Here is a 13843-nt window from a genome sequence, read left to right on the forward strand (position 1 = left end):
GAAAGTAGAAAAATTATATGGAAAAGGGCACTCTGTAATCCCTAAATTCCAAAGATTTTGCCACTTCACGGTATACTGAGTCACTTAAAAGACGGAAACTGGTAATCCCAAGATTAGAGCACAAGGATAGAATAATCAAGAGAATGACAAATTACGGCTCATGACGTGAGATAGATCTTAAAACTGAATAATCTTAATAGATATACAAAAGCTAAATAAGATCTGTAAAGCGAAATTGTTATTGCTGTGAGCAACTTCAAATAAATCCTCAAACTGTGCTGCGAAAATCAGGAGGACTGCTGCCAGTAAGAGAATAAGCTCTTTAAGAAAACCTTGCGGAATTCCCCCCCTCCTCCTTAAAAACGCCACTACCTACTCTGTCTTTAAGCTCTTGTTCCCATTTTATGTTAGAAATCAATATTGATAAGGTTTTACAAAGTAACTTGGCCCGCTAGCTTTCTTAGCACACCAAAGTCAACAAATTACTGCAAAAACATGTGACTAAATATAGACAGACCTGCAGTACTACGCCGCGCCAATGGTAACGGCGGCGGGCCGTCGATAGAACGGTGCGGAGTTGGGGTCTAATGTCAATAAGATTACAATTATTTTGCGAAATCATTGAAGAAAAACATTAAACTAAATCTTTCATTCTGTAACTGATATTTCCTGAAAATTTTGACACCATCTATCTTCAAAAATAAACAAAATGTTAGAACAGCACAAAGATTGTCAAAAGCCTTACCAAGTACTTTGACTACATACAGAAGCGATTCATCCAATTTTTTGTCATCACGATCTAACTTTGCTTGCCTCACAAGAGTTATGGCACTGTGACGAAAGAAAGCTATTAGATTTGCGTCTGAATTTTCAAGTTGTGAATTCACTAAAGACAATACTTTTTGTATGAAGAACAAGGCTGTTCTCAAAATAGAAGCAAAAGTAGAAACTTGGTCCTGAAAAAACACTTTCATTGCTTTTTCTTGTACAAATGGCAGAACTGAATAAAGTTTCTTCAACATTCGTAACAGACAGAATGAACTTGGGATTCCAATTGCATATGCCTCGGTTTGGAGTTGACAAACACCAATAAAAAGTTTACCAATAGCCATTAACGATACATTTACTAAATAATTATCACTAGGTAAGCTTTCACAAAAATATATCCATTTGGTAAAAACAATGTTTGAATCACTATCCGACAGAACATTTGGAGAATGGATAAGAATATCCCAATATAAGTCTTTTTTATCAAAATATAAAGCATATTTTTTAGTCAATTCAGGGAACATTTCTGGTTTTAATTGCAAGCACTTCAAAGACATTTCAAAAAGTAAAATTAATTTTGAAGACTGACATACTTCCTCAATGGAAACATCAAACTCATGTCCAGTGTCCTCTAACTTTTCACAAAGGGCCTCCAACACTTTCAGGGATCCATCTAAGAGCAAACTAAAATGGTCCGAGTTCGTTTCATTAATTGTTTGAATTACATACAAAAATCTTTCACTTAGCTTCGGCAAATGACTAGTATCACATTTTGATAAAAAGGATAGAGACACGGTCCTGAAATATATTATTTTTTCCTGGTCAGTAGCAGAAATACGGCAGCTTTCATTCCAAAACATTGCATAAAATGAATAGAAAAAATTTGACTTCTTACAAGTCAGACTGGAGCATATTGGCATCAAGGACATCATAACTTGTTTTACACCGGCAAGTGATACATCCTTAAAGAAAAATGACATAATATAAGGCTGTATCTAAGATATTAAGAAAAAGAAAAAATCCACAAGGCTCTGATTTTTTTTTTTTTGGGGGGGGGGTCAAATTTAATTTCTGAAAAAGATCCTTTTTTAAAAGAAATATACACAAGCAAGTTGATACATTCTCTTGCCTTAAGTAGTTTTTTTTTGGGGGGGGGGGGTCAAAATCAATTTCTTAAAAAGAGCCTTTTTAAAAAGAAATATACACAAGCAAGTTGATACATTCTTTTGCCTTAATTTTAAAAAGAATCTTAAAACCCAAGTAAAATTACTCCTTGTGTTCTATCAGCTTGAGTAGATACAACAACGGTAATTACAAGTTTCTAAATACTAAAATTTCACCAGTAACAGCTGTACAGCTCCAACAAAAATGTTCAAATCGTGGTTTCAGTCAGAGAGGGAGAGAAAGGGAAAGGATTAACCTCAAAATCCTAAGGGGCATGTATCATGGAAAATTAAAAAGAAAAGGTACCAAAAGAGTAAAAAAGCTACAAAATTCAACCCCTCACCCCAAAACAAAAAATTCTGGAAGCAGGTAAACGCCAAACTTACCACAAGAAGAGAAATATCCAGTCTAGTTAGTAAGGGTGATCTATCATTAACTTGAAAACTAGAAAAAAACAATTTATTTAACTAAGTTTTCAGCTTAACTTTCAAACCAAGACAGACACGTAATATCCTGACACAATCATAGGCAACGCAATAGCACTGCCTAAGTACATAGCGATGTGGGCACAATGTTTTCATTTGTTTTCTGGTTGTTTTTTTTTGTTTTTGTTTTTTTTTAGACCAGGGCACTTCGTATCGAAGGAAATGTCGTAGAAACTTCAAAAAGGGAAAGAAATATGGAAACTCCTTCGATTGGAAATTGAAAGGGCTAGCGCCCTTTCTAATAGTCGACAGTGATTGAAGGGCAACTAACCCTCTCCCACGCCATTCATTTCCCCAAACACATCCGATCACAATTTTGAGGTAGCCATTTTGATCAGGATAGTTAAAAGGTCTGGAAATTATATCTTTGAGGATGACAACCCCCCACAGCCTTCAGGGCATGGGTTGTAGGTTATGCCCTGGGGAATATAAGGTTTTTATAGAAAGGATGGTCGTAAAAGCTTCGTAGAGGGCTTATTAGATTATTAATCAGAAGTTCTAGTGCCCTTTTTAAGATTCAAAGTGATCAGAGGATAGATACTCCCCTCCCCCGTCACACTTTGTGTTTTTCCAAAATTCACCCAACAGACAGTTTGAGATAGCCATGTGTTGTCGTAGAAACTTCGAAAAGGGCTCATTCGATTGCAAATTGAAAAGGCTACTGCCCTTTTTAACAGTCGAAAATAACTGGAGGACAAATGACCCCTTCCCACGCCCACCATTTCCCCAAACCCATCCAACCAAAATTTTGAGATAGCCATTTTGTTCAACGTGGCTGAAAGGTCCGGAAATTATGTCTTAAGGATGACACCCCTCCCCCCACTCCCTTCAGAGCAAGGATTGTGAGTTATTCCTCAGAGAGAGGGCACACTGGATCGGTAATCATAAGTTTTAGTACCCTTTTCAAGACTGAGGGTGATCAGAGGGTGGATTCCCAAAAAAACATCAAATCAAGATTTATAGATAGCCATTTTGTTCAGTGTAGTTAAAAGGTCTGGAAATTATGTCTTTGAGGATGACAGCACCACTCCCCCCCCCCCCAGCCGTCAGCAAAAGGGTTGTAAGTTATGCTTCCAGGGTATATAAGGATTCTTTGGAAGGGGTGGTTTTAAAAATTCCGGAATGGGCTCATTTGACTGAAAATCAGATGTTCTAGTGCCCTTTTTAAAAGTCAAAGTGATCGGAGGGTAGGCCCCCTCCCATCATGTAATATTTTCCACAAATGCATTCGGTAAAAATTTTGAGATAGGTATTTGTTCAAAAATAGACTAGTCAACCTCCCTAAGCCTATCATTCCCCAAAACACACCCAATCAAAATTTTAAGAGAGCCATTTGTTCAGCATTGTTGAAAGGTCCAGTAATTATGTCTTTGGGGATGTCAACCTCCCCAAAGTCCTCAAGATAAGGGCTGTAAGTTAGGCAATTTGTTCATTGTTTACACATAGTATATTTTATTGAGAAAGATATGCATGTTTGAACTTTACTTTCCAAAAAGACAATCGGGTGAACCTTAATGTTATATGACACCACTATTACTATCACACTACTTCATTTAGAGTATTGAGAGAAATTCGAACTAAATCAAAAGACGCTATGTGCATGCACACTGTCAAAATAGTATATCTCAAGAATTGATTTGGGGATAAGTTGAAACTTTCAGAGAATGCTTAAAGGGGAAGATCATCTCACCAAAAGCAAATATGTGAACATTACTGCTAATTTCACTGTTACTGCAACATTTCCTTTTACTACTCCTATTGCAACTACTTGTAAGGTTAAGAGCATTGATTTAAAAATTTCAAGAAGTATATGAACATACAGGTTATCAAAAGGACATATCAGCAATGTCATAGCAAGGATTAATTGCATTAAGTTGAAACTTCCTGGACTTGATGAGAGGGATGTTCTACTGACAAAAACGCAATATTTTAATACTACTGCTGTTAGTAGCAGTACTGTTATTCTGTACTATTACTAATATAATATCAATACTACTACTGTGACTACTATTACAACTATGCCTAAAGGTACGAAGGTGAAATTATCAAGTAATTTTGAGGGAGAAGGTGAAATGAATCACATCATACCATCTTTATGCAGGTTGTCAAAAGGATATAACAGAAATATCTTAGGAAACAGTTTGATGTGTGAAGTCGAAACTAACAGGGCTTGTTGTGAGTGAAGCTGAACTAACAAAAAGAAAATATTTGCATCCTAATGCTATTGCATCTACTCATACTACTACTATTTTTACTATTATTAATACTTCTGTTACTAGGGTAAAGGTACTGATGAATAGACAGTTTTTGTGAAAAACCAGTTTTTCTACTCCTGAAGTTCTAATTTAAAGACTTTTGGTTTGAAAAGGGTTTCAGTATGTAGGAAAAACATATAGAAATTTAAGTGTTCAATGAGAAGTTGAAGTTTTATCTGAAAGGGGTACAAAACTCCGATTTTCGAAAATTAGAGCATTTTCACCTATCGACAATACAAAGAAGTTACCTGTTTTCGACGCAAGTCGGAGCCCAATTTGACACATGTCAAAATGCTTAGGGAATACCTGTGGGCGGAGCCTGGTGTATTCGACGAGTATATTCTTGTTTCTTGTTTTTTTTTTTTTAAATTTAAGATTTATTGTATAAAAGTATAGTGGATTTTATTTTCATATGCTGATTCTTATCTTCATTCAAAATATAGGTTATGATTTTATTTTTTTTTTGTGGGGGGGCCACTTTTGATATTCACCAAAATATGGTATGGTATGGCACTATGATATGGTTCTAGGCGTTTACCACCCCCCCCCCCCCAGAAAATAAGATTTTCCAAATTTGATCATTTTTTAGTTTTATTAATAAGTGCTAAGGAGAGGGAAAACGACTTCCATGTGAACCTCTGCAATTTTTGGCAGTAGTGGGCACCCATAAATTCGACAGCTATATTTTCGTCAGTGGACCCTGGAATTTCAACACCAATTATTTTTCATTTGTTTTACATGTTCAGTGAAGTTTCAACAGAGTCACCTATATTTCGACAGGGCCTGTTGCTGTCTGTAGAAAATTTTGACAAGGTTACTACAAGATATTTGCAAAGAAATAAATCTACAAATCAATTTGTAGAAGCCATTATCTACAGTTGAATTTGACTGAAGAAACATTTTGACTGAAGAAACATGCGCCTGGTATTCCACTACATTAGACAAGAATTTTCGACACTTGGAACCTAGTTTTGACAGTGTAATATTTGTTGCCTTTTAATTTAATTTTATGAATAAAAAGCTAATGTGACTAGAATTCAGATAAAATCAGATGTATCTTGATGCATTGGTGCCAATCCCAACTTTTTTTGGCAAAAAATAACCTGGTAACAGTGGTTTGAACATTACATACCTCTAAAATTGTTGGGAGCTCCTTTCCTGTCAAAAACAGGAAAGTGGCTGAATTAAATGTTCTGTTCTTATCTGGGTGCACCAGATATTGTGTCAACGTTTCCTATCTTTGAAATACAAAAACGGCTTCAAGAGATGTTGCTCCAAGTCACGGCTAAGCAGAGTTATTCCGTTTTGAAGCAAAATTTCAACAGGGGTTCAAAAATTACACAGTCAAATCATCAGTACCTTTACCCTACTACTGCTACTAAAGCTTAGGCTACTACAATTAATTTTGCTGCTACTACTGCTATTAAAACTAAGTGTATTAAGGCGAAAAATTTGGGATATATAGAAACTGTATGGAACTAATTCAAAACACACTATGCCCACACAGGCTGTGAAGCAGACACATCAGAAATACTTCTGGAAAAGTTCATGGTATTAAGCTGAAACTTTCAGTGTGTGTGGAAGAGGATGATGAAAAACCAAAGATGATGTGTGTATACTGTCACAAATACTGCTATAACTATTGCTACTGTGCAAGCTAATGTTATTAAGGTGAAGCTTTCAAGGAATATTTAGGTGAATGTTAAACTAAATCAAAACAAACTATGAGTACATGGGCTTTAGAAACGTGAAAAAGCAATGTCTGAAGAACAACTTATATTATTAAGTTAGACTTTCAAGGGCAAGTTGTGGGGGATTTTGAACTAGCCAGAAGGCACAATGTGTATACTTTTAATGCCACCACTACAGTTACTATAACTAATGATGCTAAGGGTATAAAGGTTAAACTTTTAGGGAACGTTTAGGGGTTTCAATTAAACAAAAAACTGTATGTATGCATGTTTTCAAAAGGGAAAATAAGTGATTTCATAGGCAACATCACTCTATAATAGCCATAAACATCATTGAAACTTTTAAAAGAGGTAATTCAGTTCAAAAATAAAAGTACTGGTGCCCTTTTTAAGAGTAAAAAGATGTAGGAGAGCAATCAGCACTTCTCTCAAGCCCATTCGTTTTCCAAACACATCCAGTCAAAATTTTAAGATGGCAATTTTGTTCAGCATAGTAGAATGGTCCAGTAACTATTTCTTTAGGGATATTAGGCACGTCCCGCCCCCCCCCCTCCAATTATACAATTGGACCATTATGCTTTAAAGCTAAATGTTACTTTAAAATAAATCTAAAGGCATCGTGTTTATAGTTGCCAATAAGACACATCAGCAATTATCAAGGGGTATTAAGTTGAAACTTTTAGGACTACTACTATTACTACTTTTACTTTTACAGTTTAAATAAATAAAAAGAGTACAAGTAGGCTATATCCAGGTTGTCAAAGAGCATAGATGGAATCTCTTGGGAATAATATTAAGTATAGGGCTCATTTGATTGAAAATTGAAAAGGCTAGTGCCCTTTTTAGTAGTTGAAAGTGATTGGAGCTTCCCATACCCATTATTTCCCCAAACACATGCAATCAAAATTTTGAGATAGGCATTTTGTTCAGCAGTTAAAAGGTCCAGAAATTATGTTTTTGATGGTGACCACCCCCCCCCCAGAGCCCTTAGGGCAAGGGCTGTAAGTTATGCCCTCTGGGCATATAAGGTTTTTATAGAAAGGGTGGTTGTATGAACTTTGGATGGGGCACATTGGATTGGGAATCAGAAGTTCTATTGCTCTTTTTAAGATTCAAAGTAATTGGAGGATGGATACCCCCCCCCCAATACATACACCTTGTATTTTCAACAAATGCATATGACAGAAATTTTGAGATGGCTATTTGTAATTTTGAGAAATTTTTGATATAGAAATTTTGTAGAAACTTCGAAAAGGGTTCATTCAATTGGCAATTGAAAGGGCTCGTGGTCTTTTTAACAGTCAAAAGTAATTAGAGAGCAACAAGCCCCCCCCCCTCCCTCTTTCAAATCCATCAATTTTAACAACACATCTAATCAAAATTCTAAGATCCCCCCCCCACTGCCCTCAGCACAAGGGTTGTAAGTTATGCCCAATTGACATACACAGTTTTTATGGAAAGGGTGGCTCATTCAATTGGAGATCTGATGTTCTAGTGCCCTTTTCAAGAGTCAAAGTGATTGGGGGCTGCCACCATCCATGTCATATTTTCCCTAAATGCATCCAATAGAAATTTTGAGACAACCATTTTTTTCAAAAATAGTCAAAAGATCATATAAAAAAGGCCTTTAAGGTTGACAGAATCCCACAGAGTCTTGGGGTAAGGGTTGTGAGTTATGCCCCAGGGGCATACAAGCTTTTTATGGAAGGGATGGTCATGGAGATTTAAAAGAGACTCATTTGATTGCAAATGTATAGTTCTAGTTTTCTTTTGAGAGTAAAACAAGATGTAGAGCAACTAGCCCCCCCCCCCGCCATCGCTGACAATCCCTTTTCCCAAACGGTATCAACTGAAATTGTGAGATTGTGAGCCATTTTGTTACCAATAGTCCAAAAATCATATAACAATGTCTTTAGAGTGGACACAATCCCCCAGAGCCTATGGACAAGGGTTTTAAGCTATGCCCCAGGGCATATAAGGTTTTTATGGAATGGGTGGTTGTATAAATTTTGGATTGGATGGAGCTCATTCAATTGGTTTTCCGAAGTTTTAGTGCCCTTTTTTTAGAGTCAAGAGTGAATGCAGGGCAATCAGTCCCCCTAAGCATATCATTCCCCCAAACACACATGATGAAAAGTTTAAGAGATATTTTTTGTTCAACATTGTTGAAAGGTCTAGTAATTATGTCTTTGGGAATGTCATCCTCCCCACAGTCATCAGGTCAAGGGCTGCAAGTTAGGCAATTCAGTCATTGTTTACACATAGTATACATTATTGAGAAAGGTAAACATGCTTGAACTTTACAAACATACAAAGGGCATTCAGGTGAGCCTTTCAGAGAATTTTGAGGGGAGAGATGAACTAAATAAAAACATGGTATGCATATACAGATTGTAAAAGGGTGTAATACAGGAATGACTGAGTATATTAATTTGGAAAATTCAGGAAATATTAAGGGAGATGATCAGAAATAATTCAGGAAATAATAAGGGAGATGATATTACTATGCTACAAATACTATTACAACTACCACCTCTACTACTAACTAACTACTTCATATACAGTATTGAGAGAAAATTCAAATAAAATCAAAAGACAATATGGGCATGCACATTGTCAAAATAGCATATCTCAAGATTTGACTGGGTATTAAGTTGGAACTTTCAGAGAATACTTAAAGGAGAAGATAATCTCACCAAAAGGCAATATGTGCATACTACTGTTAATACTACTGTTATTGCTACATTTACTACTATTACGACTAGTACTACAACTTATATTGCAACTACTCGTAAGGCTAAGAGTATTGAGATGAAGATTTCAAGAAATATATGAACATACAGGCTATCAAAAGGACATATTAGCAATGTCATAGCAAGGGCTAATTGCCATAAGTTGAAACTTCCAAAACTTGATGAGAGAGATGCTATACTGACCAAAAGGCAATATGTTAATACTATTTCTGCTAGTAGTAGCACTGCTACTCAATATAATCACTAGTAATATAAATACTACTAGTATGACTACTACTACAACTATGCCTAAGGGTATGAAAGTGAAATTATCAACAAATTTTGAGGGGGAAGGTGCAATGCATCACATCACACTGTCTTTATGCAGGTTGTCAAAAGGGTGTAACAGCAATATCTTAAGAACAGTTTGGTGTGTGAAGCTGAAACTAACAGGGCTTGTTTTGAGGGATGTTGAACTAACCAAAAGGAAATATTTGCATCCTAATACTACTGCATCTACTTGTACTACTAATAATACTGCGACTATTATTACTACTTCTATTGCTACTACTGCCACTAAATCTTAGGCTACTACTATTAATTCTATTGCTATTAAAACTATGTGTATTAAGGTGAAAAATTTGGGATATATAGAAACTGCATCAAACTAATTTGAAACACACTATGGCCCACACAGGTTGAAAAGCAGATGGATTAGAAGTGCTTCAGGGACAGTTTAGGGTGTTAAGTTGAAACTTTCATCTTGTATTGAAAAGGATGTTAAAGAAACCAAAAGTGCTATGTGCATACTGCTAATAATACTGCTAAAACTATTGCTACTGCACAAGGTAAGGATACTAAAGTGAAGCTTTTAAGAAATATTTAGATAGATATTAAACTAAATCAGAATAAATTATGAGCACATGGACTTTCAAAAAAGTGACAAAGCAATATCTCAAGAACAACTAATATTATTAAGTTAGACCTTTAAGTTTAAGTAGTGTGGGATTTTGAACTAGCCAGAAGGCACTATGTGTATACTTTTAATACTACCACTACAGTTACTATAACTTATGACACTAAGGGTATTAAGGTGAAACTTTTAGGGGACGTTTAGGAGGAGTTTCAATTAAACAAAAAAAAAACAAAAAACGCATGCAGGTTTTCAAAAGGGTATAAAAGCAATTTCATAGGCAACACCACTTTGCAATAGCCATAATTATCATTGAAACTTTTAAAAGAGCTAATCTGATTCAAAATTAAAACTTCTGGTGACTTTTTAAGAATAAAAAGAGATTGTAGGGCCTGCTTCCCTTCTCTCAAGCCCATTAATTTTCCAAACACATCTAGTAAAAATTTTGATAAAGTCATTTTGTTAAGCACAGTAGAACAATCCAGCAACTATGTATTTAGGGATATCATGCAGGTCCACCCCCCCCCCAATTTATTCAATTGGACCATAAAAACTTTAAAACTAAATGTTGCCTTAAACTAAATCAAAAGGCGTTGTGTTTAATGGTTGCCACCAAGACACCTCAGCAATATATCAAGAACAACTGCGGGTATTAAGTTGAAACTTTTGGGGCTACTACCATCATTACTTCTAATCTTACAATTTAAATAATAAAAAGAGTATAAGTGTATCTAGGTTGTCAAAGAGGATATATAGAATGTTTTGGAAACAATATTAAGTTTTATTTTTTAGGTCTACTTTAGGAGTTCCCAAACTATGGATTCTTATAGAAAAAAAAACTTAGAATATAAAATATTATTTTTTCCCATGAAAAACACTATGTCAATAAAAACAAAAAGAAATTAATTTAAAAAACCTTTTCCACAAAAAAATCAAAGAAAACTGAAGAGCTCCACCAAGCCAAGACTGAGCAGAAATAAAGTCAAACAATCTTCTACGTATAAAACTACAATAAATCAACATCAATAAATGAATGAAACTCAAAACAAACAGAAATTACAATAAATAACCAAGTCAAACTCAAAATGAGCAGAAATTAACATGAGTACGGTTGACAATTCCTATGCCTGCTCAAGAATATAAAAAAAATTGCGCCTGAATTAAAAAAAAAACAAAAACAACAAGACAAATGACTGTGGATTGTTAGTTTAATTGACATATAGCCTACTGATATTTATACCTTAAATTTTTAATAATTTCTTATTTATTGAAGTAAGAAAAGTGAAAACATTTTAAAAATGTTTTGTTTTCAGTAAAGTGCAAATTTTGTTCTAGTCCTGAGAAGGCATGGGGGTTATCAGCCATACTCATGTCAATTTTTGTTTGTTCTGAGTTTGACTTGGCTATTTATTGTAATTTCTGTTTGTTTTAAATTCCATTTATTTACTGATAGTGATTTATGGTTATTTTACACTTGGAAGATTGTTTGACTTTATTTCTGCTCATTCTTGGCTTAATGGAGCTCTTTACTTTTCTTTGAAAAACCTTTTTTGTTGAAAAAATTTTTTTAAATTTATTTCTGTTTGTTTTTTGATGACATAGTCTTTATCATGGAATAAATAATTATTTATTATTTTATTTATTTTATCCAATAAAGGAGGAAAACATAGGCTTGTTGCATAACAAACAAAAAATGACAAAAAAAAACAAAAACATTCATCAGTGAAAAAACAACTATACAATAACTATAAATTAACATATGTTATATATCTTTTACGTTTTTTTCTATAACGAATCCATAGTTTGGATTGCTATTTGTATGTTGGAGAAACTTTTTCAACAATTTTTTATCCTGACACAAACAGTAATTTTTAATTAAATTAATTAAAAAAAACTTTTTCCACAAAATAAGTTTTTCAAAGAAAAGTAAAGAACTCCATTAAACAAAAAATGACCAAAACTAAAATCAAATAATCTACCAAGCGTGAAACTACCACAACTCAGCATTGATAAATAAATGAAACCCAAAACGAACAGAAAGTACAATAATTAACCAAGTCAAACTCAAAACGAGTAGAAATTAACATAAGTTGGGCGCAAAACCCCTTTGCCTTCCCAAGGCCAGCACAAAATTTGCACTTTACTGAAAAAATACAAATGTTTTTACTTTTATAACTCTAATAAATCAAATAATATTAACATTTTAATTACTAAATTTCAGTATATGTATATTAAACTGACAATGCACATTCATTTGTATTTTTTCAGCAAAGTGCAAATTTTGTTCTGGCCTTGGGAAATCAAAGGGGTTTTGCACCCAACTTATGTTAATTTCTGCTCGTTTTTAGTTTGACTTGGTTATTTATTGTAATTTCTGTTCGTTTTGGGTTTCATTTATTTATCAATGTTGATTTGTGGTAGTTTCATGCTTGGTAGATCATTTGATTTTAGTTTTGATCATTTTTTGTTTAATGGAGTTCTTTACTTTTCTTTGAAAAACTTATTTTGTGGAAAAATTTTTTTTTTAATTAATTTCTGTTTGTTAAGGGAAAAAGAAAATAATACTTCAAATCTTTTCCTTTTTTAAGACTTTATAGTTTGGCCTGCTATTTGTATGCCAAAGAAAAATTTTCAGCAATTTTTAACAGCATACACCCTTTTAAAAATGTGGACACAAATAGTACTGTTTAATTTAGTTTCATAATTTCTCAAGTTGACCTGTAATGGAAAACTTGATACCATTAGCAAAAAAATCTGTTTACTTTCTTTAATTAATTAAAAAAAACTTTACGAAAAATAAGTTTTTTTAATGAAGAGTAAAGGCCATTTTAAACTTAAGCTCAGGAGATACAAATACCTGTTAAAATTCAAACTCAAAACGACCAGAAATTACTATTAAAAAGTAAATGAAACCTCAAACGAACAGAAAATAAATAAACAATCATAGCAAAAAACATAAAACAAGTAATAATATAAATGAATAAATAGATCTTAAAGCGAGTAAGCAAGTAAGTAGGTTTTAGGCTTCTGCAGTGAGGTGATACCCAAACTCTTGTTTGTAGTTATTTTTATTTGATTCAAACTTGATTTGCATATTCAATTTAAGTTTCACTCATTTTAAGATTTATTTATTCATTTACATTAATATATGTTGTATGTTTGTTTGCATTGAGTGTTATTTAATTTCTGTTGGTTTTTAAGTTTCATTTATACTTTAATAGCAAAATATTTCTTTTCGTTTTAATCTTGATTTTCATATTCAATCTAATCATTACTCGCTTTAACATCGATTTATTCATTTATATTATTACTATTCAAGTTCCTTTTTCAAGATTTCAATAAAAACCTTATATGCTGCCAGGGCAAAACTTATAATCCTTGCCCTGAGGGTTGTGGGTGAGTGTCCTCCTTAAAAATATGTTTTATATCTGGAAATAAACTCCACTGAACAAAACGGTTATCTCAAATTTTTTATTTGAGGTAGTTGGGGGAATGATGGGTGCGATGGAGGGGGGGGCTAGTTGCCCTCCAATCACTTTCAACTATTAAAAAGGGCACTAGCCGTTTGAATTTCCAATCAAATGAGCTTTTATTGAAGTTTCTATGACAACACCTTCTTTAAAAACCTTATATACCCCCAGGGCATAGCTTAAAACCCTTGCCCTGAGGGATGTGGGGGAGTGTCCTCCTCAAAAAAATATTTTCTATCTGGAAATCAACTACGCTGAACAAAATGGCTATCTCAAAATTTTTATTGGATGTGTTTGGGGGTATGATGAGTGCAGGGGGGGGGGACTAGTTGCCCTCCAATCCCTTTTGACTATTAAAATGGGCA

General features: G+C 34.0%; 1 protein-coding gene across 1 annotated transcript in view; it reads right to left on the minus strand.

The window, feature by feature from the left end:
• Positions 1 to 13843, minus strand: part of LOC148948674 (uncharacterized) — a 77937-nt gene that overhangs the window by 62020 nt on the left and 2074 nt on the right. The window contains exon 2 of the mRNA XM_089094039.1: positions 746 to 1730. Within this exon, the coding sequence (XP_088950165.1) occupies positions 746 to 1730 (985 nt within the window). The remainder of the gene's footprint in view (positions 1 to 745; positions 1731 to 13843) is intronic.

Source organism: Artemia sp. Qi Xiang Cuo, chromosome 9 (genome assembly GCF_049724085.1).
Source record: "Artemia sp. Qi Xiang Cuo chromosome 9, ASM4972408v1, whole genome shotgun sequence".
Taxonomy (NCBI): domain Eukaryota; kingdom Metazoa; phylum Arthropoda; class Branchiopoda; order Anostraca; family Artemiidae; genus Artemia; species Artemia sp. Qi Xiang Cuo.